This window comes from Cantharellus anzutake, assembly GCF_015039405.1.
Source record: "Cantharellus anzutake strain C23 chromosome Unknown EI90scaffold_52, whole genome shotgun sequence".
In the NCBI taxonomy this organism is placed as follows: Eukaryota; Fungi; Basidiomycota; class Agaricomycetes; order Cantharellales; family Hydnaceae; genus Cantharellus; species Cantharellus anzutake.
Window position 1 is genome coordinate 129,901 of NW_024067002.1, and position 22,725 is coordinate 152,625.

At 48.8% G+C, this 22,725-nt stretch overlaps 9 protein-coding genes across 9 annotated transcripts; 3 read left to right on the forward strand and 6 right to left on the reverse strand.

Moving 5' to 3' along the window:
- Positions 1 to 713: 713 nt before the first annotated feature.
- EI90DRAFT_3236010 (uncharacterized protein) lies at positions 714 to 2,317 on the reverse strand (the record flags this gene model as incomplete). The annotated part of the gene is made up of 6 exons (XM_039066514.1): positions 1,892 to 2,317; positions 1,790 to 1,871; positions 1,209 to 1,266; positions 1,049 to 1,149; positions 833 to 947; positions 714 to 791 (listed from the first exon to the last, which is right to left on the reverse strand). Exons 1-6 carry the CDS (start codon positions 1,998 to 2,000, stop codon positions 714 to 716), a joined length of 543 nt encoding a protein of 180 aa, XP_038912251.1. The 5' UTR covers positions 2,001 to 2,317.
- Positions 2,318 to 2,761: 444 nt separating this feature from the next.
- On the forward strand, positions 2,762 to 4,284 carry EI90DRAFT_3156946 (uncharacterized protein). The gene is made up of 9 exons (XM_039066083.1): positions 2,762 to 2,778; positions 2,835 to 3,077; positions 3,129 to 3,286; positions 3,348 to 3,365; positions 3,420 to 3,612; positions 3,671 to 3,813; positions 3,893 to 3,899; positions 3,953 to 4,009; positions 4,063 to 4,284. The coding sequence occupies exons 2-9, from the start codon at positions 2,882 to 2,884 to the stop codon at positions 4,143 to 4,145; spliced, it is 855 nt and encodes a 284-aa protein (XP_038912252.1). The 5' UTR covers positions 2,762 to 2,778; positions 2,835 to 2,881; the 3' UTR covers positions 4,146 to 4,284.
- Positions 4,285 to 4,396: 112 nt separating this feature from the next.
- EI90DRAFT_3072714 (CoA-transferase family III domain-containing protein) lies at positions 4,397 to 6,986 on the reverse strand. Its single transcript, XM_039061388.1, has 6 exons — positions 6,446 to 6,986; positions 6,137 to 6,376; positions 5,848 to 6,087; positions 5,554 to 5,790; positions 5,393 to 5,498; positions 4,397 to 5,332 (listed from the first exon to the last, which is right to left on the reverse strand). The coding sequence occupies exons 1-6, from the start codon at positions 6,605 to 6,607 to the stop codon at positions 4,578 to 4,580; spliced, it is 1,740 nt and encodes a 579-aa protein (XP_038912253.1). The 5' UTR covers positions 6,608 to 6,986; the 3' UTR covers positions 4,397 to 4,577.
- Positions 6,987 to 7,485: 499 nt separating this feature from the next.
- On the reverse strand, positions 7,486 to 9,853 carry EI90DRAFT_3146669 (uncharacterized protein; the record flags this gene model as incomplete). The annotated part of the gene is made up of 8 exons (XM_039065444.1): positions 7,486 to 7,760; positions 7,837 to 7,916; positions 7,988 to 8,045; positions 8,106 to 9,024; positions 9,098 to 9,242; positions 9,293 to 9,513; positions 9,623 to 9,744; positions 9,814 to 9,853. The coding sequence occupies 8 exons, from the start codon at positions 9,851 to 9,853 to the stop codon at positions 7,486 to 7,488; spliced, it is 1,860 nt and encodes a 619-aa protein (XP_038912254.1).
- Positions 9,854 to 13,696: 3,843 nt separating this feature from the next.
- EI90DRAFT_3072725 (uncharacterized protein) lies at positions 13,697 to 15,804 on the forward strand. Its single transcript, XM_039061389.1, has 8 exons — positions 13,697 to 13,726; positions 13,797 to 13,850; positions 13,926 to 14,169; positions 14,256 to 15,157; positions 15,182 to 15,253; positions 15,275 to 15,418; positions 15,440 to 15,575; positions 15,603 to 15,804. The coding sequence occupies exons 3-8, from the start codon at positions 13,971 to 13,973 to the stop codon at positions 15,722 to 15,724; spliced, it is 1,575 nt and encodes a 524-aa protein (XP_038912255.1). The 5' UTR covers positions 13,697 to 13,726; positions 13,797 to 13,850; positions 13,926 to 13,970; the 3' UTR covers positions 15,725 to 15,804.
- A 281-nt stretch (positions 15,805 to 16,085) lies between these two features.
- Positions 16,086 to 17,414, forward strand: EI90DRAFT_3072726 (uncharacterized protein). Its single transcript, XM_039061390.1, has 6 exons — positions 16,086 to 16,151; positions 16,208 to 16,245; positions 16,299 to 16,338; positions 16,414 to 16,484; positions 16,547 to 16,883; positions 16,933 to 17,414. Exons 2-6 carry the CDS (start codon positions 16,208 to 16,210, stop codon positions 16,966 to 16,968), a joined length of 522 nt encoding a protein of 173 aa, XP_038912256.1. The 5' UTR covers positions 16,086 to 16,151; the 3' UTR covers positions 16,969 to 17,414.
- Positions 17,415 to 18,982: 1,568 nt separating this feature from the next.
- Positions 18,983 to 19,465, reverse strand: EI90DRAFT_2888595 (HSF-type DNA-binding-domain-containing protein; the record flags this gene model as incomplete). The annotated part of the gene is made up of 4 exons (XM_039053977.1): positions 18,983 to 19,093; positions 19,154 to 19,207; positions 19,271 to 19,346; positions 19,407 to 19,465. Coding segments are annotated over 4 exons (300 nt in total), but the record flags the coding sequence as incomplete, so codon positions are not given.
- On the reverse strand, positions 19,124 to 20,876 carry EI90DRAFT_2137473 (uncharacterized protein). Its single transcript, XM_039052622.1, has one exon. The coding sequence runs from the start codon at positions 20,523 to 20,525 to the stop codon at positions 19,503 to 19,505; it is 1,023 nt and encodes a 340-aa protein (XP_038912258.1). The 5' UTR covers positions 20,526 to 20,876; the 3' UTR covers positions 19,124 to 19,502.
- Positions 20,877 to 21,144: 268 nt separating this feature from the next.
- Positions 21,145 to 22,648, reverse strand: EI90DRAFT_2932140 (Ribokinase-like protein; the record flags this gene model as incomplete). The annotated part of the gene is made up of 7 exons (XM_039055063.1): positions 21,145 to 21,626; positions 21,693 to 21,817; positions 21,920 to 22,031; positions 22,089 to 22,184; positions 22,237 to 22,344; positions 22,395 to 22,482; positions 22,601 to 22,648. 7 exons carry the CDS (start codon positions 22,646 to 22,648, stop codon positions 21,145 to 21,147), a joined length of 1,059 nt encoding a protein of 352 aa, XP_038912259.1.
- Positions 22,649 to 22,725: the final 77 nt, after the last annotated feature.

The following is a 22,725-nucleotide window of genomic DNA, read 5'->3' on the forward strand; positions in this document are numbered from 1 at the left end:
ACAATGCTACAAGGCTTCCCCTCACTTTCCTATTCAATTTTCAGACTTTCCCATCAATTCAGTTCTCATTACTTCTCAGGTCTCCGAAAGTATTTTCCATTTTTCTCCATCATTTCTTCCTTAATTTTGCAAATAATTATATGTCCTGAAAGCACTTTAAAGGCACTATAGTTCCTGAATTTTTTTTGATTTTTTTCCCTAAATTTTTTTTTTCAACTTTTTAGAGACCAAAATTTTCCTCCCACTGCTCCTGGCACATTGCATACTCCTCACCACTCCCAGCCACTCCTGAACCCCCTCCCAGGAGAACACTATTGGCTCCAGGAGTGCCCAATCTGCTGTTTTGTCTCCCACATGCTCCAGCCACTCCTGATGCTCCGGAGCATAACGGACTTTTGCTGATGCAGTGCAGGTGTGGTTCGGGCCTGGGGTCTCTACGATGAATCCATGAGCTATTTATACACCGATCGGGTCAATAGAGGATCCATACCATGAGAGATCACCGGGAACAGCTATTAATTGAGTTACTTCATGGTTTTCATTACCTACTGCCACACCCAGACATGTCGTCTATAGACTTTCTTTGGCTGCTTGTTTCCACCGTCGACATCCTGGTTGCGTAGTGACAATCAGCGTACACCATATCCTAGGATTTCCGCTCGAAATTATTCTTCTAAGCTAGCTGCGCTGTGAGCGTCTCGATCTTGCAGGAGTCATGAAGGCGCCCATGTCCTTCGGTAAGGAAGCTCCTCACCGATTGCATTCATTTGCCTCACATCCGTGGCGGATACCTATATCACGCTCTGAAATGATAATGTTCCCATTCATTTACAATATATGGCGCACAGTGGTTGATCCCCCTTTTCTCTTTCAGTTCCTGCTGGCCGGTCCTTGTTCTTACACCATCACTGTCTAGCGCGCATCCCCGATTGCGGCGGTCGGGATGACTTCAATTCAAATTATTGAATTGAACCCAACTAGGTAGGGACTCGAGCCAATACAACAGTACCCGACTGGTTTTCAGCATTTTAGAGCAAAAACGACGTACCGAATTTTTCCAGTATCCCACAAACATTTCCCCCAAGACCCCACGACAGTATCCCAGACGCACGTTTGGAAAACCTCCAGGACCATCGACTGGACCTCCGGCTAACAGATTTCTCGCGGCATTACATAGATAACCCTATTACGCGTGTGAACACACGCACTCTAGTGAGAATATTATTCCTGATGGAGATGTGGCGCAGGGGGTACTCGGGCAGAGTTCTAGAGGCTGGTCAATATGATAACACTGCTAGTACGCGTCAGAAGGGCCAGATGATGAAAGAACGTGGAAGACAAGGGAAGCAAGGCACATATCGGACGAACTCTCGCAGATTGAGAATTACACAGATACATAAGATCTGGAGCTGTTGTCCCATCCAACAGCGTTAGTCTCCGATGAAATATCGTTACTCGTTAGTAATCAGGGCGGCAGCTGATAAGACGTGCAGCTGCAGCCGCACAGCTGCTGCCACAACACGCGTAACTGGACACGCGTAGCATGCGTGATAGCATATCTGTGTTCCTTTCAATGGCGCGCGGGTATGAACACGAGGAGCAGTCATCGCCAAAGAAGGGTGGTTGAGCATGAGTACAACTTGAAGCCTCAGGTATTCTCAGGGAGACGGGATGGAATTGTCCAGCGTCGTTAGAAGGGCCAGATGGCATAAGAACGTGAGGATGAGGAGACCGCGGCACATTTCGGACGGACGCTTACAGAGTTGAGAATTACACAGATGCAACATACCTGAGATCTGGGGCTGTTGTCCCATCTGACAGTGTCAGTCTCCAATGAAAGTTCTCATTACTCGTTGGTAATCGGGCAGCAGCTGATGAGACCTGTATTAACATAGGATGAATGGGAAGATTGCGGCGTAAAATATAAAGAATGTCCTAGGCCTGGGCTTATCGTCCACGACTGCTTCAGGCGCCCAAACGAACAGCATGTGTGATAGCATGCTTGTTTTCCTTTCAATGGCGTGGGGGTATGAAAACGAGAGCCTGGGCGCTAGTGGTATTGATATAGCGCCGCGAGAAGCGTACTAGAGTTATTTATATGACGCCGCAATAAGTCTGTTAGCTTGGCCATCGACGAGAAAGGGGCGGTTGGGCATGAGTGTAGAATTAATATCATGGTCCTGGATTACATCGGGAGATTTGCCAAACGTGCACCTGGAATACTGTCATGAGGTCTTGGGGGAAATTTCTATGAGACACTGGAACAATTCGGTAAGTTGGGACGTCCTTTTTGCTGGAAACCGGGCACTGTTGTATTGGCTCGTTACCTTTGAAGATAAAAAAGGAAGTTCCCACGGGTTGCCTTGAGATGATTTCAATTCAATAATTTGGTTTGAAATCATCCCAACCACCACAATCGAGCCGATGCCCAGCAATAGACAGTGGAACAGCCCGGCATAAACGGAAGGAGAAAAGGGGGATCAACCACCGCGCACCATATATTGTAAATGAATGGGATCTTCCTTACCGAAAGACATGGGCGCCTTCGTGACCCCTGCAAGACCGAGACACTCAAAACGCAGTAGAAGAATAATTTCGAGCGGAAATCCTAGGATATGGTGTACGCTGATTGTTACTACGCAAGTAGGCCGCCGATGGCGGAAGCAAGCAGCCAAAGAAAGTCTACAGGGTATTAAAGACGACATGTCTGGGAGGTAATTAAAATCATGAAAAATGCGAAGCAACTCAATTAATAGCCGTCCCTGGTTATCTCTCATGGTATGGGTCCCCTATTCACCTAATCGGCGTATAAATAACTCATGGATTCATCCTAGAGAGGCTCGAACCACCTGCACCTCTAACACCAAAACAACAAAGCTCAATGCTTGATTATACTATTACCACCACCAGACAGGGCTACAAGGCCGCATACGATGAACGACTCCACAAATACGGCCGGTCGACTGGCGCCTCTGCTCTGTTCGCTAACAATGTCGATGGCCACGATGAGAAAGGCGTGCGCATCGAAGCCCCTGAGATCTTGAAGGAGTTCGTCGACGGCGTTGCCTTCGGAAAAGGTAGTGTTGGTCTGCTTGATACTGAAAATTAATGACGTGCTTGGGTTCTAGATCCCGTCGGTACCTTGTTCTACTATAACATTGACGATATCAATGGGAAGACGAGGTACAATGTGATCCACAGCGATTCCTCTGTGGAGAAGGACGACGTAGCCGTCATCGTTCAATTCTTTGGCAATGTTGATAATCAGGGCAATTTTTATGCTGAGGTGCTTTTTCCTGTTGGACTCTCTTCTCTCTTATGATATTGATGGCTCTCTTTGCCTTCAGTTTGTCGGAAGAGATCCGGTAGGTGGCTGTCTGCATGTGTTTTAGACGCATGCCTGAGTAAATAATACCCAGGCGCGCACTGTCAAACATCTCGTAGACGGTACAAAGCACAAAGGGGGGTCTTGGCATTCCCTCAAACTCACAAAGGCCACTGCATTGGTCCAAAAGAAAATTTGGGAAACTGAAATTAAAATCACCATCGCTTCCATCGATAAACAAACCTCGTTCCGCCTCCCTGCTGGGGTTTCCGCTGGAAACATCATTTGTGAGCATTTGTCTTTCGTAGAATAGAACGAAACATCGTTTATAGTGTGTCCCCACAGCCGTCTGGGGCAATCTGTCTATCAACCGCATCAACAAGATCGGTAATGGCACTAAATCAGTCGTCGATTATAATAACGATCGAATTCTATTTTACCCTGACAACCTACATCCCCCTTTTCACCCTAAAGACCTGACGGCCGTTGTACGTGTTTCCTTTGCTCGCTCAGTAGTCGTGAAGTCTGATGACATTGCTCTCCGCCCACCCTCATCATTTTCACCAGTTCATTCGTGGGTCTTAGCTCCACTACAAAACTTGATGCTGTACTCACTCCCTTCTCTAGCTTTTAAAGCCAAAGATTCAGACGCGAACGCTCTTGGAAAGGATGAGAAGTTCATTCGTGGGTCTTAGCTCCACTACAAAACTTGATGCCGTACTCACTCCCTTCTCTAGCTATTGAAGCCAAAGCTTCAGACGCTGGAGGCCTCCGATTGGTGACTGCTTGGCGCAACCAAGATAAACATGATGATGATTAACCTGTGTCTGTTTGTCTGTCAAAGGAGCACTTCTCATCCCCGTCCTGATGAAGCATATCGCGATGCATTGTAAAATAGTTCATGCCAGAGTTTTCTTGCTTGTTCACAATTTGAGAATGAGATTCAGCATATTCACCCCAACGGATTTTCGCCACACATCTGAAACTGTTTCGCAAACCTGCCTTATCGATTCAGCGATGTGAATCGATGGACTATATGATCTTTTCTCCCCTGTGAGCCACTGAGCAGATGGGATCTCCACTGTTGGACATGTATTTATACCGACACCTTTATCATAAGAGTCTAGCTATCCATCGTTCGTCCGTCCGCCTCTCCGGTCGTGGGTCTGAGACTCAGAGGCTCTTGCTTGAGTTCGAGTGTATCGTCCAGTCAAGAGCAGAATGTCTCCTATATACCAATCCGCATCTCCACTCACGGAACTTCCTCGAGTGCCTCCTCGAGCGCATCCGCATCTGCTTCGCTCCAGCCAGGTCGAAAGTAGCCCCATGGCGCGGTACTAATGTAGCTGGTATCGATCCCGTCAAACTTGATAACTGGACCAAGACATATGTACTTCACACCCTTGCCTCCCTCTTCGCGGCGTGGTTGTCCTGTTACTCGAGCCCTACCTTCGAACGGCGCATGCTCGATGACGTTATAGAATCCCGGCTGGTTGTACAACGGATCCTGGGCTAACTTCACTTGAAGCGTCTTGAAAAGCATAGGCCCCAAACCAGTATTGTACCTGAAGCCATGCAATGCATGCTTTTCCCGCACGTACGAAATCGGATATTGACCCTGACGTCTCAACCAAACGTCTAATGCTGTGAGTGAAATTGGAGAAAAGAACGAGTTGCCCTTGACCCCAAATTTCCCAGGTTCGGCACGTCTCACGAGACCCAAAACCGCCATGACTGTACATAAGGTGCCTGCGCAATAGTCGGATATCGGCAGGCATGGAATGACTGGTTCGTCCAATCCAGATGCTACACCGGTCTCCCATGCGACGCCGCTCAGCCCATCAGCGATTTGCTGGTATCCTGGTCGGAGACTCCATGGAGCATTCTCCGCCTCACCACCATAGCACGCTTCGTCCACGATGATATAAGGTTTTCCTCTTTTGTTTCCAAGCTCGGCAAGCCGCTCATGCGAGAGACCAAGCCTGTTCATGGCCCCAGGTCTATACCCTGTTATTCGTTTGTCGTCAGCATTTCAGTTTTCAACCTCATTGCACTATGGTTGCATACCTTGCAAGAATATGTCTGCAGATGCCAGCAAATGACCCATTTGCTCTTGACCTTTCTTCGAGCGTAGATCAATGTGGACGGGGCGTTTATTTAGGTTATAATCAGGCTAGTCGATGTACAAGTTAGATACAGTTAAACCAACAGAGGCGCCACAAACTCACTTGGAAAATTGAGAAGTCGGGCAGGTCTGGTCCTATGACCCTCACCACATCAGCACCTAACTCTGCGAGCAAGCGTCCGCCGACGCTGCCTGCTATGACCCGGGTGAGTTCCACAACGCGGATGCCCTCTAGAGGTCTAGAATTCGTTGATGGTAGTCCCGTTAAGGGAGAAGGTCCAGGGTTGGAGCTCTCTATATCAATGAATCTCGCAAGCGGAAGAGAGTTGATGATCTTTCCCTGATGAGATATGAGTTTATAAACGCAAGTGATTGTTTAGAAACACTGGGCCCTTACGTGGTCGGAATTGTCAAACTCCGCCGGCTGCAGTACAATCTCGCCGACCATACCATTAGAATGACACAGCATCCTAAGTTCCTCAGCAGTATACTTCAAGCATTCTTTCCCGATGACCTCCCTCGCTTCCTCGATGTCTTTGACGACAAGGTTAGGATCGAGCCCGATGAGTTTAAGCATACTCGATGCATTCAGTGAGCAATGCGTGTGGAAGAAACGCCCGTCCTTAGTCTTGTAAACCTAGGTTCCCTTCGATCCCATGTTCGCGGTATAACATATTACAACTTACGTTCATAATTTCTTGACGAAGCAAAGTGGTCTCTTCTTCATTTACATTCGGTATGAGGCTCAGGTAGGAAGGTGAGGAGACAGGATGCCCATCCAAGGTGCTCATAGCAAAACCAGCAAGATACAGAGAGGCATGATCCGTGTTGATGAAGATTTGGGGCACTTTGGTAGCTCCGCGAAGCTGAAGAATGCGAGCTGCCGCGATGGCTAGTAGACCATGCAGAGCCGAAGATGCGGCTTGCTGACAACATTTGAAGTGAGAAATGCTGTTTTTCCAGTCCAAGCTCGGATTGTAAACGGAGGGACTAACGTTTTTATGGGGCAACGGAAGGAAGGGTTCGCCTCCATCGAAAGAGACGTTCGATCTAAGATCCGCCACTTCCTTTGGCAGCCCGAGTTCGTGAACGAGGTTATCCAGTATCTTTGCGGCATCGATATGGACAGCAGGGACACCGTTATCAGCGATATTCATGAGAAATGTAGCTTGCTTCTCCCAGCGCTAGTTTCAAATGCTGCATCGTGTGAACCGATGAGTCAATAACTGTAGGTCTGGCATATACTTAATCCGCTCGTCTATTTTGCTGTTGGTAAACAGAGCTTATGCACTCCAGGTCTGAGGTACGGAGGGAAATATGCACTGTATCGCCGCAGGTTCGTGAATGGACTTGTGTGCCGTGTCAAACTTTGAAGGTGCCGGAAGCAGTGTCGCCAGAATTAAGAAAAAAAAAACTTGGGTTCTATCTTGACCACTGCTTCCTGCCTCATCGATCCTCTCTCGGACAAGCTTGATCAATGTCCAATAGTGTGGTTCCGGTCTTTAACGGAGCACTTAGGCCCCCTGGGCGAGGACGCCACAATCGGAAACACCCGTTTTTCAAAAAAAATGCGCGTTGAATAATCAGGACACCATTTGTTATTCTTGATTAAATAAGCAAGACCGGGAATCATTATCTCGGAGGTACCTGACGTCGATCCGATCCGAAGCCCGGCGTCAATAAAGTTTACATGCCACCCTAGCTTGAAACTGGGCAGGCAAACGGCGTCGCGTATGAAGAAATGCCTTGCGCTTCTTGATCCCTTCTTTGATGGACCTCGTGCCTACCAGAGGGGGTTTTTTTTTTTCCGATGCGGCGACGGAAGAAGAATCAACTTGATACTTTAAGACTTATTACCAACGTCATGCTTAAAAGGCAATCGATCGTAAGTCCTACGTGATTGCGCGTAACCTCAATAAATAAAAAATTTCCTCGCGCAACCGCGATATCTACGTAAATACAGTACAAACTCCCATCATGAGCTCATACTTAGTAACGAAGGGCCTTCACACGACTCCCCCTTCCTAATGGTAATTTAAAGGTAGCGCCATCCCTTGTACACACCGAAAAGAGTCACAGAAACCCAAAAGAATATTATCGAGACGATTATAAGCCAGATTAGTAGCCTAAAAGGCTCTACAAACGACGTGCGCTTCGATTTAGGCCCGGATACTACTTTGTTGTGCCCTACTGCATGGCCATTCCCTTGAAGGGATTTGAATCCTGAGATCTCATTAGGGGGAAGATGATTCGATAGGATTTGTTCCGCGGTTATCTTGGCTCCAGCGAGGACGACAGGTACGCCAGTGCCTTGGAAAAAAAAAAAAAGAGTAAAGATCATGAGTTAGCTGGGAGGGAAAGGTGTGTTGTGTTTTGTTCGATTTACCTGGATGAGTGCTAGCTCCGACAAAGTACATATTCTTGAACTGAGAATGCTGCGTGCAAGGACGGAAACAGAGTGTATTGCTAGCAGAATGAACGGTTTTATCAGGATGCTGACGCTGATGCTTATGCTGCGATGTTGCAAGATGACTCACAAAAGGTCGAGTGAGAGTCCAAGAGCAGCACCACGATCGAGGTTAAACTTATTTTTCCCTAAAAAGGAAACGACGGTGTGAGTGTATCTCAGCTATACCATAGTTAACTTATACTCACATACGATTGGGTTATTCACTATCTCATGTTTAATCCACCCATCCTTACTAAGATCGATCCCCATCCTAGTTTTGATAGTTTCCAAAACTTGCGTTCTTGCACGGTTCACCAGTGCATTCACCCTATTTCCTTCCTCAGAGTCCACCTCCCTCTGCAGAAGATGTCCAACAGGCACCAACACCACAACGGTATCGCAACCACCAGGTGCAGCAGTGTCATCAAGCATACTAGGCACATTTATATAAAAACTTGGATCGGTTGGAAGTGTATGCTCTTTGAAGATTTGATCGAAAGATCGCTTGTAAGCGTCTGCGAGGAAAATGTTGTGGGCGGAGAAGTAGGAGTAGTCGTCATTCTTCCCCTCGGCGGGCGAAGAAAAATTTGATGCTGCTGGTGCGTGTTTAGGACGGCGTGGGAGAGGTCGGGAAAGAGACCAATAAAAGGAAATGGTTGAGCACGATGCAGTTCTATTTAACACGTTCCTCCTAGAAGAGGAAAGGGGATTGAGATCATCGAGGAAACCGAAGATCTTTCCGAGGGACGATAACCGGGGAGATGGAAGAAGTTTATCATAAGCGTAAACGAGATCTGCATTACAGACCACAATATCGGCTTCCAAAGATTCGCCGGACGCTGTAACAACGCCTGATACTCGCTTTCCGTCATCGGAGAATAACAGTGACTTGACGGGGGATGACAGACGGATGGTAGCCCCGAATCTTTGAGCGATCTCAGCCAGCTTGATGGGAACGATGGCAAAACCACCGATAGGGTACCATATCCCTCGGGCGAATTCGGTGTATTGCAATAATGAATAAGTGGCTGGTGCATCGTATGGTGACATTCCGGTGTACATGGAGGCGAACGTGAACGTTTTGCGCATTTGAGGCGAAGTGAAATGTTTGCAGGCACGGGAATACTTTATAGCACAAACCACAAAAGGTAAGTAATCGGGATATCGGGTGGGAATCAACTCCAGTAGTGGGACCTACCAGAGATTGGAAAGGGTGAAGGCTGAGGAGATTGCTTAGGACCTCTGGGCGGAGTAAAGACAGGATGGAGGTGTAGTTCTGATGCATTACGTGTTCCAGAGAAACTTCGTAGTGACGATGGGACTCCTTTAGAAAGTCGAGGAATCTGAAGATAAAATTAGCCCTCGATCGAATCACTCGGGTTCAATAATATACTTCTCAAAGCCATCGACACCTTCCCACTTCTCGATTTGGTCCTTCATCAAGGATATGTCCGTGGACAGGGACACACTATCTCCACTGTGGAAATGGAGGGTGTAATTAGGCTCGCATTTTACGAGCTGAATACCTTCAGCCTCCATGGAAGTGTCGAGATCCTCGAACGTTTCTTTAAACAATTCGGGCACGAGTACAAGTGACGGGCCTTGATCGAACCTCTAATCATGGGCGAAAAACGACTGCTCAGTGGATGGATGAAAAAAAAGGGAAACTCGCATCGTGTAATAAAAAAAAATGGTTGCTTGAAGTGGATTTTGGACAACTTACATGACCGTCGTGATGAATGAGAGAGCACCGCCCGCCTATAAAATCATTCTTCTCGAGCAGAGTGACATTGAGACCAGCTTTCGCGAGTCGTGCAGCAAGGGCAACACCTCCTACACCGGCACCTGTCGTGACGTGTATGCTATTATATGAGGACTCGGACGAGCGCACAAAATGGCACCACTTGAACTGACCAATGATTATGGCACTTTTAGCGCCCTTGCAGTCGCCCATATACAAAGCGCTGATGTGTACGGACGAAGAGTTTTCCAAGTGATCGAGAAAGGCTGGGGATAGATAAGCAAACTAGGGGGGGGGGGGAGAACACCACGGATTTAAATTTTTAAAGCCGTGATCTGGGCATCATATATATATAGCTATGTATCTTTGATGGACCCGGCTGCCAGTGATGGTAATATTAACATTTGTCAATGCGATCGCTGGGGTTAATTGAGATATCGGGCCCCTGCATGCCTCGAGCTATTGGGCCCGCTCCGTCATGAGAAACGCCGCAAGTGATTTGGATTGCGTTGTTAATTTGAAGCACAGGCTATAGCGCGACCGTTTGCGCTGATGGCTAAACTCTTTCTCGACGAAACAATGGATGAATGTAAATGGGCAGTTGGTGGTTTCACACCCTCGGCACTGCCACCTGATAACGAGGGGCTGCGGAAGGGTGAGTACAACAACCCCTCCGAGTCCGTGAACTGCCTAAACCGTGGTAGAGACATGAACAGCGTGAAACCAGTCCACAACTGACAGATTCCCTTGATAAACAACTTGCAAAATACGGAACCGGGTGTGACCGGGGGTGCGCGTCATTTCCACAAAAGGCAACGCAACATGCCGACACACATTGACACCTCTCGGCACCGGGGTTCCTTCACGCTTTAGTGAATAGAACAAGTACATAAGCCGCTCGAGAAAGCACAACTTCACGCGCCATACTTTTTAATTTCCCCGGAATAACTTGAATCCATCCATTGAATCATTCATTCCCGAACCACCTCAAAATAATACAACCCTGACTAATCATTCACAGGCGGCCAAGATTGTCCGAAACTACTCTACGTGGATTTGGGGAGGTAATGGTTTTTCCGTCCGGTCAAAAAGCACTCTTCGGCCCGAAAGGATCAAATGCTCACGTGTGACAATGTCTATTTGACAGGAAAGCATAGCTTGGGGTCGGTTTGGGTTGGGAGACATTTATCGTGGAGTTAGTCAATAGTACGAACAACATGGAGTCCATTAAGTTGAGGGTTGGGACGAGGCAAGTGCTGCAATCATCATCCTTCCATGGGAATCCCTGCATCCTTGTGGCTTGTGAATCACCTAGGAGTGCTCCAATTTATGTAAACCCTGCCATGTCGAAGAGTTTGAATTCACAAATACGCGATACAGCTCCGTGTTCTCTCCTCGGCGTTGGTGAGCAGCTAGCTTGGCGGCGGCCCCATTGTATGATCAGAGGCCTTGGATCGACCTCCGGATCGAATGCCAACATACTTAATGTCCTCTCAGCGTAAGTACAAACTAGCGCTGGACACGTGGTTGCCTCTCCGTAAACGTGTTAGCGCATGTTGGCACTGCACAACTCTCAGGAAACACGAGATTGCGAGTGTTCAGAGTGCTCTATACGATCATCAGCAATTGAAGGACTCCAACCATGTACCAAGAAATGAATTACCTTCTCGACACCTGTAGGCTGTGGTACCAAATCGTGCATTCGCCTGCTTTCGAGTTTGGGTAAACGCGACATTCACGTTCCACTCAGCGCTGTATTGGCATTCTCGTGCTTGGCGGTGGGATGGACCAGGGTGGGCGGCCGTGCAGGTGCAATGATAAATCGTGCGGTCTCAACCCTTCAAGCGACTAGACTGGGCATGGCCGTTTCAAAGGACAGAGAAATCCCAAGATTTGGTATTGGTTAGCTTGAGAACACAAAGGCCACACGTATCACGACACGTCACGACACCCCCTGTTACATCATCCGTCGTCGCACTCGTGATCTTACTTATGTACTATTCAGTGCTCAAGCGGGGTAAATATCATCAATTTGCACTCACACTAGTACTTGGGCAAGCTAGCCGATCACGAGAAGCCATTTGTTGTTTACTTGCCATGCGCAAGTAGCACCTTAGCCACGGTTGACACCTATTTGAAATTCTTGATGTTCCTGAGTGGCATAGTTCGTTCGCCACCGCCCTGCCACTATCGCATGCGGAATCTATACCAACTCAGGAACGTGTACATAGCTGCTGTAGGGTGGGAAGGGCATTCGGGGACGAAGGCCGTTTCACCTGGCAGAGTTAAGTAAGTTAGAGCTCTGACAATCACTATACGGGTGCACGTACATCAACATGGAGTTGAGCAAATAGTCCATCAATATAATATCACTAGTTGCTCAAGAAGTTGCGAAGAGGGGCTTTCAAATCACAAACTCAAATCGAGAACTAACAAAGAGTGGAACGAATTTGAATCGTTCAAGTGGTCAAAGGCGGAGAACATGACTTAGTGTCTGGAGTCAAGTGAAATCGATGACAAAGGGGTAGCATGTGGACACGCACGGACAATATTAGATGGAGTAACGAACACAAAAAACATCTTCCGTATGGAGTCTATTGCTTTTTGCTCGCCAGCTCCTCGTTCATGTGTGAGCTGCTTTAAAAAAAGCTGCCGGGAAGGCATGCCACTCGGAAGAGCTAACTTTTGTTGGTAAAACTGTGGCCCAAAGATGGCAGCTCAATGATGAAGAACCGCAAAGGGAGGCGGAAGGGGCCTCGTTGCAAATTCTACAATAGTTGTGTGCTGGTGCCTTGCGCAATTGGCAAGACGCATTGGTCATTCAGGCACGAGCCATGAAAGCAATAAACATGCTCATCCCAGTTACATCGACACAAGCATGATCTTGGCCAACGGAGGAACCTGCAAGAGAGCCTATACTAGTGGCTTTGGGATTAGGTTGATACGAGTCCGTCTCAGAAGCAGCAGAAAACGTGGGGTAGGATCATGATGCGATGGAAATTCAATCTGAAAGGTAACCATCGCCTACTGACAAGACGATGAAAGGCATCAGAGAAAATATGCTTCAGTATACGTGACGAAAATACTCCTTGGAAGCTGGAAGGAGGGTGTATTCAGCATACATGTTCGCGATGTCAGCGGGGCGGGCGGTGTTGGTAGGATATCGTTGTTTGACATCAGTCAGTCCGATGGTGAAAAGTCGCTTCGGCATCAAAAGGGTCTGATGGAGCTGAATAGCGAAGATAATAGCCACGAAATGAAGTTCCAGGAAATAATTCCGCATTGTGTGTGCAACGCGTTGTGAAACACGCGGTAATTCTACCGAGATGCATATTTGTGCAAATAGATGCAAAAACAAAACAGACAAAGGAAGTAACAAGCTCTTAGCCAGTGCGATGACGAGAGAAAAGAACCAGCGACGGTCTGCGCCCTCAATCAAGCATCAACATGACAGGTGGGCCCCGAACGCCCGAGCAAGCAGTGAATCTAAATCAGGACACGAGGCCTCGGATCAAGAACTCAGGGATATCAGAACGCCAGCTATCGCGATAAAGGACAATAGTAAACGGACACGTTGACGAGAACAAAGGCAGAAAACCAGTTAAACAAAGCGCTAAACCGGCGCTTGCCGACTTCAACTGAATTGTTCCCACGAAACAAGCACAACAAAGGCGCAGGGCCGCCGACAATGAGATTTAAGGGGAGGGGCTCTTTTTGGCGCCATGGAGAGAGACGTTGTCCTCCTCAGGCTTTTTGTCTTAGGGACAATGGCGACGAGCGCCTTATAATCTCGACACATATTCTCGTCGATGTGAGTTTTCCAAGCTGCGCTTCACCTTTGAACTCTTTGAATCCAACTCGAATCTCATAAACTCGATCGACTCTCTTTCTTTCTTTCACCCCAGTTTCATTCTTTAACAATTGGATCTTCACTTGACTTGTGAGTTCCCTTTAATGGGCTTGATGCATCGTGGTGTGACTGAAACCTTGTGTCATAGTGTGTGCGTGTCGTGTGCTCGCCCGTTGTAACTCGGCGCTTAAACTCCATTTGCACAGTCCCAACTACTTACACTAGTAAATTACATTGTGAGTCACTGGATGGCTACCGCCAAGTCATTGAGCTCATTCCTGACCGCTCTTCTTCCCCTATCATCAGACTTTGTACGGCCGTTCAACGTCCGCCCCAACGCGCATAATCTTAAAGCTCTTGGTGGGTTACCCAAACAACTTGCTACTTATAACATCAGGGATGTAGGCTTATAAACCTGGTTTCGTTCTTCGCCAGATATCTTCAAAGTCTTCCTTAATACTCCTCACAATCACTTCTTATATGTCATCCGGTGCATTCACAAGCCATATTCAGGATCGAAACTGTGCATTTTCATCTAGCCCACCGCACACTTTCTTACTTTCTCCTCCACCACCACCTCGCTCAAAGCGTGTTTTAAAAGCCCAACCCCCTTCCCCGCCACCTGCGCGTCGTCTTCGATCGCTAACGGGGCCAACCAAATCGGATAATCCAAGTCCTCGTTCGCCTCTTTCTCCTCGGGAATCTTTCCTCAATATTCTCGATACACCTTCTCCTACCCCATCTGGGAAATACATTAACGGCAAGAAGTATACACTACTCCTGCTTTGCTCACGCCTGGACTCAAAACTGCTGGCTCCGTTCACACACATTTCGATATCGGCAATAGTTCAGGCTACACCGTCGCTATCGAGACATTTTCCAACCATTACGCCGCTGAACACTTATTCGAAACCAAGACCTCCATACCCAACACACCCTCTCGTCCTCCTCGCTCTAAATCTATCCGTAAATTGCCCTCCAAAGTGAACATGGTTATTGGTTCGATACTCAAATCATCCAAACCCTCAGTCTCTGGGTCGGGTTCAGGGGCAAAGACACCCCTTGGATCCAGTTCGAATGTTCTCGCAAGGACTACGTCGCGAACGCCACCAACGACCCAGCCCCCGTCTACTACCAGCGGGCGTCGTGGCTCAGTTCCCAACATCCCTTTCTCTTCTTCTCGTTCTGGTAAGGGTGACAAGGAGAAGGAGCCAAGTAATCAGAACAGGAAACGGTACCCTTTACCTGTTCCTTACTCTACGATCGTCGAGATGGACCAGATCCTAGGTGATACCCGCTCTAAGAAGCATGTAGCAGTTTTCGTCAATACTCCCTGTGGTGCTGGTGCGAATGAGCGGGGTGCCACTGGGAAAGGTCCTTTGCCATATATCGGCGCGGATGGACGTATGTGGCGAGACAGGGAAGAGGAGCTAGAATATGCTGCATTGTTGAAGAGCGATGACATTGATCGACGAGGTAGCGGAAGCTCGGCTGAAGAGGAAGAGCGTGCCAAGGGCAGGTGGAAGGTATTCGGGAATGGTCCGACCAGTAAGCCAGGATATCATGTTGTTTTGACACCGAATACACCTGGGAGTGCCGGAACCACTTCATCGTCGGGCTCATCATACTATCGTGACGACGCGGAACTCTCTCCATCTTCGCCTGATGTCCTTCAAAGTAACCCTCACCAGTTCCCTGCCTACTCCTTCCCCTCTGCCCAACCCCGTGCCTTCCAGCTGCCTTCATCCATTCATGATTTTTCTGTTCCCCCTGCTGATGCACAGACATCTCGTTCAAGCACCCCCCCAGTTCCACGGCAACGACGCCGACCATCACCTCTCCCTGTTTCGTCTGATGCTCTCGTTCCTCCACCTCCTGCGCCTATACACCGCGTGGCCTCAGGATCAGCTCCTTTAGCACCTGCTATCGTCCACCCTGCTCACGCAAAGGACGATTTCCTTGCATCATCCTTCGCTCCTCCCCCTGCTTCTCCCGACCCTCGTGCAGAGCGCAGGCGATATGACGTCAGCCCAGCACCTACCAATCCTAGCCCTCGGTCCACCGCGCCTCCAGGTATTCCTGCCGGTAGGCGAGCATCTACTGGGTTTCCAGGCTTTGATATTTTCCCTCCACCGAGATCATCCTCACGTCATGAGGGTAAGAAACTCCATGAAGAAAAGACCTCGAATGGTTTCCTTTCGAATGTCTTTTCTAAGAAAGGTAGTAAGGTCTGAACGAATTCTTCTTGGACTCACTTTTCGTACTTACTGGCTGCGGGGTTTTACTCTTTTTATATCCCGGACGGGTTGTATTTCCCCTCCGCTCAGATATGTTGTCTAAAAATAGAATTTTCATCGCTTGCTGTTTCTGGAGTTAAACGCTAGCGTTGACTCTTGTCATCTGTTCATCATCTATGTATCGATTCCTTGCGTGTCCAATTACAATGTGCTTGTTGTGGTTCATTGGAATCCACCCCTACGTATTAACTTTCAATCTGGTCTCGTTGTCTCCTGATCGCGAACTCCCTATGAGAGGACAAACCGCCCTGCCTACCTTCATGTCAACTTCCGAGTTTGGGTTCTCACGGGAGTGGCAGTGTTCGTGACGCTGATTTCAATTGCTTCACAAGGCCAGTCAGCATACACAAGATACGGGTTATCGGTACGTATTCATGAGGACCAATTTGTTCGGGCTAAGAGGTGAGTCGAAACATGCAGATGCCGTCGAATCCCAGAGTGAACAAGCACAAGGAGAAGTGGGTCCCCGGAATCATGATCATTGTATCGTCGCTAACCCTCGATTCGCTAGATTCTACGAATTGAGAACAAAATACGAGAATGTGTCCAATGTAGAAACCGCGTCCCTCTTGATCTAAGGAGAGATGTTTCTAATCGGCCGAACGGCCCGGTTACTTGTTCCATAGATAAATACGCAACGACAACAAGAGCTGGCAGCTTCGAATGCAAAGCTGAGAAAGTTGCAAGATGAATGTGGGTTAGTAATTCATCATTGGTACTTGATGCGATGCTGACCACTTCCCCGTGGGTGTTATGTAGCGTGATACTGGATACCATGGCCTTCAAAGCAGCTTCAGAACCTACACTGGCTCCCTACTTGCAACGTGGAAGAACTCCACCTTCAGAACTTCCCCCCACCGCTCATCCCTTACCACCAGGCACGTCCAGCTATCCCACCTACCACACGACGCACGAAGACCACACGGCCCCCCTCAGATCTGACCCTCAGACCTATCCTCTGTCTGCCCAAATTGCGGCACTCCCCTTTTCGCCTCATTATCCCACAGGCGCCGACTCGCATCCTTCCATGCTCGCTAGCACGGACGAGATAGATCCGCGAGATTTGGTGGAACACTCTTTCTATCCTAACCAAGTGGTATGTACTCAATTGAAGCTAGTAACCAACCGTTCATGCATATCTCTAGATCCCCGAATATGGAAATATCAAAAGTCCCGAATGACACCCCCGGATTTGTACACGGTCGTGTACCAAGTTGGTGGGTTCATGAACTTTGGGCTACATACAGAAGCACTTCCCCTTGGAATTGGTAATATCCTAGTCATATGTAGGTCCACTGTTCAAGGTGTCCGGAGTGGCTGCGTTGCGCAAGCCTCAATTTACATTATTCATACAAACTGACTGAAGACGTGCAAGGGAAATGTTGGATTGGTAACCTATTCATGCTGGGCGCTGGACACGCTAGTGAGTGATCGGGGTAAAGCCCATTTGACCATCGCTGCGCATTTGCGGCAACTGTGATCTACCGAGGGAATATGTCTAAGATAACAGCAAAACTGCTGAGATGCTGCAGGCAACGAAAGCAGAATAATTAGGATATCGCGAAAGTTATTAAGTGGTCTGGGTTGTGAAAATCGTAGAAACCAAGCTTGAGCCGAACATCCCTGGTGGGTGAACAGGGAAGCTGGACAGCCATTGTTGAGTAGCAGAGTTAGGGTGTGAATGGCCTTACATAAATACGTCCTCTTTGTAATCGCGTTGAGTTCGGCCCTGTCGATCCGGATGCGAATTGAATGCTTAAAGTGTTACAACAGGCTTGATTGCTAGATATCTCTCGAATTCTCAGAAAGGCCTTTTGCGGGACGGATATTGAGTGGTGTCGAAGCAGTTCCGCTTGGCGTTGGAGGCGGTCCGTTTGAAACAGGCATCACGAGTTGTGCAGCTACCGCCCTTGTAGATGCTGCATGCGCGTCTGAGTCCCGACGGCCATTGTCTACATCAGTGCAAAACTGGCCTGCACTTGGAATGCAGGAAGGCCCTCGCATGGAGGACCTCTGGGTTTGGGGATGTGCCGGATAATGCGAAGTGCTGGGGGGCCGAGGAATCCATGGGTCATTCACGTGCTTAGAAGTGATGGTGGGTGATGCGTAGGATAAAACAGGGAATACTGGACTTGTGGGTGATGGAGAAGTGGTTATATCCCCCCCTCCGATGCGCAAATCCTGATTTTGTTGCCAAGCATCGACCAAGCCCATTCCGTGAGGGGCCGAGTCGCTTCTCGCGCGAGTTAACCTACGCACAGGCGGAAATCGGTTGCTATGTTGGGAAGTGTTGTGAGGGGAATTATTCCCGTATGAATTCAAGGGCATTGGAACGTGGAGCGGTGGGAGGTCGTTACTAAAACTACCATCGTGAGAATGCAGTTGAACTGCAGAAGAGGGTGTGGAAGATGGCAGCACAGTCCCTCGTACGGTGCTGGTGCTTGTAGTTAACGAAGAGGGGAAGGATTGTGCCGTTGCCGAAAGGGGCGAGAGCCCAGGAGAAGACAATCCAGTTGTTTTGATGGTGATTGGGTTCTTCCTTTGTCTCTTTGGGCCACTAACGCGCCCTTCATTATCGAATGATGGGTGAGAGGAGGAGGTGCTTCCATATGTGTCATATCCTTCATCACCCGCGACGGGGGAAGAAACGGTTGTCGCGCTCTGAAGGGCAGTACTATTGATTCGAGGCAAGGCGGGTATGGAGACTTTGGGAAATGATTGACGACGGTTTGATCGAATGGAACTTTGAGGCCGCTGACTTGGGTTCCCTTGTGAAGAGAAATCGCCCAGGGTAGGACTAGACGCTGGACTTATAGTGAAGAGGGAGGTTGACTGAGCCGAAGCAGACCCTGGCTCATTCCACACGCCACAAGCCGGCGACGTCCCCGGTCCATTGACACTATCGGCAGAATTGGACGGGGACGCTTCACCCAAGACTTCGTTACTGCCCTCTGGAGATTCAACGATCTCATCCGGAAAAGGTGGCAATGGATGTTCCCTCTCATCAGGGAACGCGTTACGGAAAGCCCCATAAAGTGATTTGACGACATTAGCCAACTTGTCAACTTTAGCCCGCTCAGCCTGCAGGGTCTGAGCTAATCGTGAGTTTTCTTCGCCCAAACGTCGGAGTTGATAAGCAACTTCGGTAGGAAGATCAATTTTCGGGCGAACGGTCGGCTCGCCGTTGTCCGCCGCCTTGCGCCTAATTTTCTCTAATAGGTCCTCCCGTCCTCGTAGGAAATATTGGTGCGAAAACTCCCAAACTTGGTCATTGGGATTCTGGTTCGTTCGCTGTGCGCGTGGTGTCTGTAAGAATCATTGGTCATCCGCTCGTCCGCGATGGGAAAAAAAATTGTGCCGACGAACCCTGTTGGACTTATGGAACCCATACATATTTAACTGACGAACGAAGCTGGAGAACTTGAAAATGGGTGGTGAGCAGGCTCAGCAATTAGCTTAGGGGCAGGTGAATATAACGAAGACAAGACTTGCATTACTGTGCTTAAAATGAGAGCCCAGGATCTCATTACTGAACTCCCCTACATTTGACACGACGAAACTTGTGAAAGACGCCGACATGAGTTACGTGTTCCAGTGTTTGGAAGAGCCAATGATTCACCTGATCCCGAGTGGTGTCCACTGGATGTAGCAAGCAGATTGAGGGTCATTGATCATCCTACTCGATACGGGAATTATGAATGCACTCTCAATTTAACTATGAAAAAATGGGCCAATGTACGCACAGGTAAAGTTTGCTGACGAAATTGGATGTCTGCCCCCTAGTGATTATTGCCGGTTTCGACAATTCTGGGTTAGGCACATGCAGACACCCAATCTTGGGACTCTTCTGCTCGACCTTATGCTCAGGAGGTGTGATAAAAGAGTCACACATGAGCCCACCGGGATTCCCAGCGGCAGCTTGGGCGGGGGATTCGTTACCAGTCAGAGTGCGATGGAGGACAGATCCTTCAACGGTACTTTCGATGTGGTGAGGTGGATCTGGACGCGAGGATTTGGGATCCGAGTCAACACTATGAAAGTGGGTAGTTGCGGGCTGCACCAGCCCAGAGTATGAAAGTTGATGATGGAGGTCACGACACGGTTCATGGGGTTGAGAATTGGAGAGCGAGCGAGAAGCACGCCGACTGAGGGGTGCCTCGAGGGGTGTACCATTTGTGTTTGAAACATCTCCTTGAGGTGCCGCAAGGTTGAATGCGCCAATCCTATCATCTTGTGAACCACTAATTGTCGCAGGGTCTGGTGCCCCGTAATAGAGCTCGGAAGAAGAATTGGAACGAGTACTAGAAGCCCAATCGGGAGATGTACTCGACAAGAATGGAGGTTGATATGCAAACTGATGAGGGATGGGCTGAAGTCCAGGCCGAATCGAACCAACATCGGGATGATCCTGTTCTGGGGGAAATATACCCAAGGGGGAGGGAAGGGAGGATTCGACTGATAGGGAGGAGAGGGTGACCGACAGCCCTGCGGTCGATGGACGGTTTCCAAGAGGTATCTGGTCATCATCACGCTGGGCTGTATGAGGGTGCTCAGATGGTGAAGCAGATTGCCCCGCTGGATGCGAAGATGGATCTTGTGGCGACCAAGGAGAAGCGCTATGCGATGATGTTGATCGCCTAAGCTGTAGCTGTGGGTGTCCTTGAGGTGAATGGTCAAAGAGGTGGCCTGTTGAAGGCAGGTCCGTTCGTGGAATGCGACTATGGTGTTCGATGTTCATTGTAGCTGGATCTGGGTCTGTCCGGGCACCTCTGGGGCATGAGCTGTTCGCTGCGAGGGCTGAAAACAGGAGAGAGCAACTCACGAGCAGTGCGGGGGGGAAGAAAGCTTGCGGGAGTTAAGCGAAGGCCCCTCGAAGTTTAAGTGTTCAAAACCTTCTGCGAAAGGCTGGCGGCTACGCAGTGCGGGCGAAAAACAAATGCTACTGCCGTGTTGTAAAAGTGTACTATGCTGCGTCGCTGGTTCGGAGTGCAATGCTCATGACTGTGCTTCCATGACGCGTTATCGGTCGGAGAACGCCTTGAGCGTGGAGAATGAATGGCAGGACATGTCACATGTGTGACTGTCACAGATCAATATTTTCAAATGAAGCATATACACGTGTTTCGGTTCTCCAAAATCATGATGATTTCATGATTGGTTGAATGAAAGAGACCTCAGACTAGGGATTGTTCACTGATCGACCTGCATTGCCAAGTCACATCTGCGAGTACTGCCGAGTTATTTGGTCTCAGATAATGTAGCTTCTGGGTTGCTGGATTTAGTCGTGAGAGATCGACGACATGTGAAATTGCTGCGCAACTTGCCTCGGGCCATCCAAAATACGGGAGAGGCAAGGATCAAAAACATTCCCAAAATGTTTCCCATTCCGCCAATTTCAGTTGCTGTGAAGGCACACATATTTCGCGCATCTCCGAGACTATGCGTAGTTCGCGAGCGCGCATTCGGTTCACTCGTCGTTCGCGATCCTGCGCATCCAGCTCCTCATCCGTCAGCGGACACTCTTCTTCGCTTAATGCGGAGCAGTACTTGTGCGTGGAGGCAATGATCGCCTGTGTTGTGGACAATGCGAGAGAAGTGGCATCCGCCAACGCGGTGCGGCTAGATCCCGGTGCAAAATGGCCAAGCACTAACGCGCTAAATAGATCACCTGCTCCCGAAAAGTACCCTTGAATCTTGGGAAAACAGATGGCGTGGACAATCGATAGGGCCTGTGAGTATTTCCTTCCCCTGGTAGCCGGAGAAGCACTTGTGGCCGCGTCGTGATTGGTTGACAAGAGGGTGGAGGTAAGGCATAAAAGGTAATCATCAGCCCCAGTTGCTGGGTCATCCTGTTCGGCTACATGATTGGTCGGGATCCAAATGCCCTGTGTGGCTAATTTCGCACGCAAGCTCTCAGAGGTGACCTTGATTGAGCTTATGACAATATTCGGAACTCCATTAACGGTGTGCAACTTGTGCAGAGCTTCTTGAATGGATCTTACGCCCGAAATTTTGAGGCCAGTCAGGAGCCTGTAGGTATCAACATAAGTATGGGCCAGACCGCGGAAATGAGGTCGAGAGAAGCGAATAGTTGGAATATGAAATACTGAATGCTGATAGATAACGACTCACTCCGTTTCGAACCAATTGGGTGTTATTATGTCGGCGAGTGGTAAGAGGGTGCCTAGATATACTGGTAAAACATCTTCTGCGACATACATCTGGTCATCGTCGCCCATAACAGCTGACATCACAAATTAGTCTAAAGAGAATCTGGCAAGCCAAAATCGAAGATGCTCACGATCTAAGAGATATGTAATGTCATTATTACGTCCTCTTCGAAGGTCTATAATAACTTTCGCTACGGCCCGCAAACTGGAAGCATCTGGGATGTAACCTACGCGGGGAAATCGGAAATCAGCACCATCATTCCTTGGCCATCAACTGACCAGTGAGCACTCGAGTTGTGGATACAAGAAGTCGGTTCTTTTTCATCATGTCAAATATTTGTTCTAAATCTTCTGGTTTAGTCTTGGAGCCGCCAAAACGTCCATATCCTGCAGGAACGAACTGAAGAAAGGTGAATGATGAGGTGTAGCACACTGACCTGCATGATTTGTATACTGTACGGTATTCACAGTGTCCACATCGTATCCCAGGACTTGGAGTGGAAAGGTCGCGGCTGTGACGCCGCCCTTGATGAGGTGGTGCATCAGACTTTTGCAGGACGCCGCACCTTTATTTCCTACAATGAAGGAAACGGCGGTACTTGAGCTAAGGTGGGAGATGCAGTAAAGTAGGCGACCTACCAACATAACCGCTTGCAACATGCGATTGTATGCTGAGCACGCGGCCAGGCATCGGTGTAGTGGAGTTTCCCAAGGGTCCCAATTTTCTAGCAATGCCTCAAGAATCGTTCTGATCAAAGGAGATGTAGT

Excerpts from the sequence above, each read along its gene's own strand:
- EI90DRAFT_3156946 (XM_039066083.1), top strand. The coding sequence starts at position 2,882 with ATGCTTGATTATACTATTACCACCACCAGACAGGGCTACAAGGCCGCA. Across the intron at positions 3,613-3,670 it reads TTCCGCTGGAAACATCATTT|CCGTCTGGGGCAATCTGTCT; the intron begins GTGAGCATTTGT and ends GTGTCCCCACAG. Across the intron at positions 4,010-4,062 it reads AAAGGATGAGAAGTTCATTC|CTATTGAAGCCAAAGCTTCA; the intron begins GTGGGTCTTAGC and ends TCCCTTCTCTAG.
- EI90DRAFT_3072714 (XM_039061388.1), bottom strand. The coding sequence starts at position 6,607 with ATGAATATCGCTGATAACGGTGTCCCTGCTGTCCATATCGATGCCGCA. Across the intron at positions 6,377-6,445 it reads TTCCGTTGCCCCATAAAAAC|CAAGCCGCATCTTCGGCTCT; the intron begins GTTAGTCCCTCC and ends AAATGTTGTCAG. Across the intron at positions 5,333-5,392 it reads TGCAGACATATTCTTGCAAG|GGTATAGACCTGGGGCCATG; the intron begins GTATGCAACCAT and ends AACGAATAACAG.
- EI90DRAFT_3072725 (XM_039061389.1), top strand. The coding sequence starts at position 13,971 with ATGTCATCCGGTGCATTCACAAGCCATATTCAGGATCGAAACTGTGCA. Across the intron at positions 14,170-14,255 it reads ATCGGATAATCCAAGTCCTC|AAGTATACACTACTCCTGCT; the intron begins GTTCGCCTCTTT and ends ATTAACGGCAAG. Across the intron at positions 15,158-15,181 it reads TCTCTCCATCTTCGCCTGAT|TTCCCTGCCTACTCCTTCCC; the intron begins GTCCTTCAAAGT and ends AACCCTCACCAG.
- EI90DRAFT_3072726 (XM_039061390.1), top strand. The coding sequence starts at position 16,208 with ATGCCGTCGAATCCCAGAGTGAACAAGCACAAGGAGAA. Across the intron at positions 16,246-16,298 it reads GTGAACAAGCACAAGGAGAA|ATTCTACGAATTGAGAACAA; the intron begins GTGGGTCCCCGG and ends TCGATTCGCTAG. Across the intron at positions 16,884-16,932 it reads CTTTCTATCCTAACCAAGTG|ATCCCCGAATATGGAAATAT; the intron begins GTATGTACTCAA and ends GCATATCTCTAG.
- EI90DRAFT_2137473 (XM_039052622.1), bottom strand. The coding sequence starts at position 20,525 with ATGAACATCGAACACCATAGTCGCATTCCACGAACGGACCTGCCTTCA.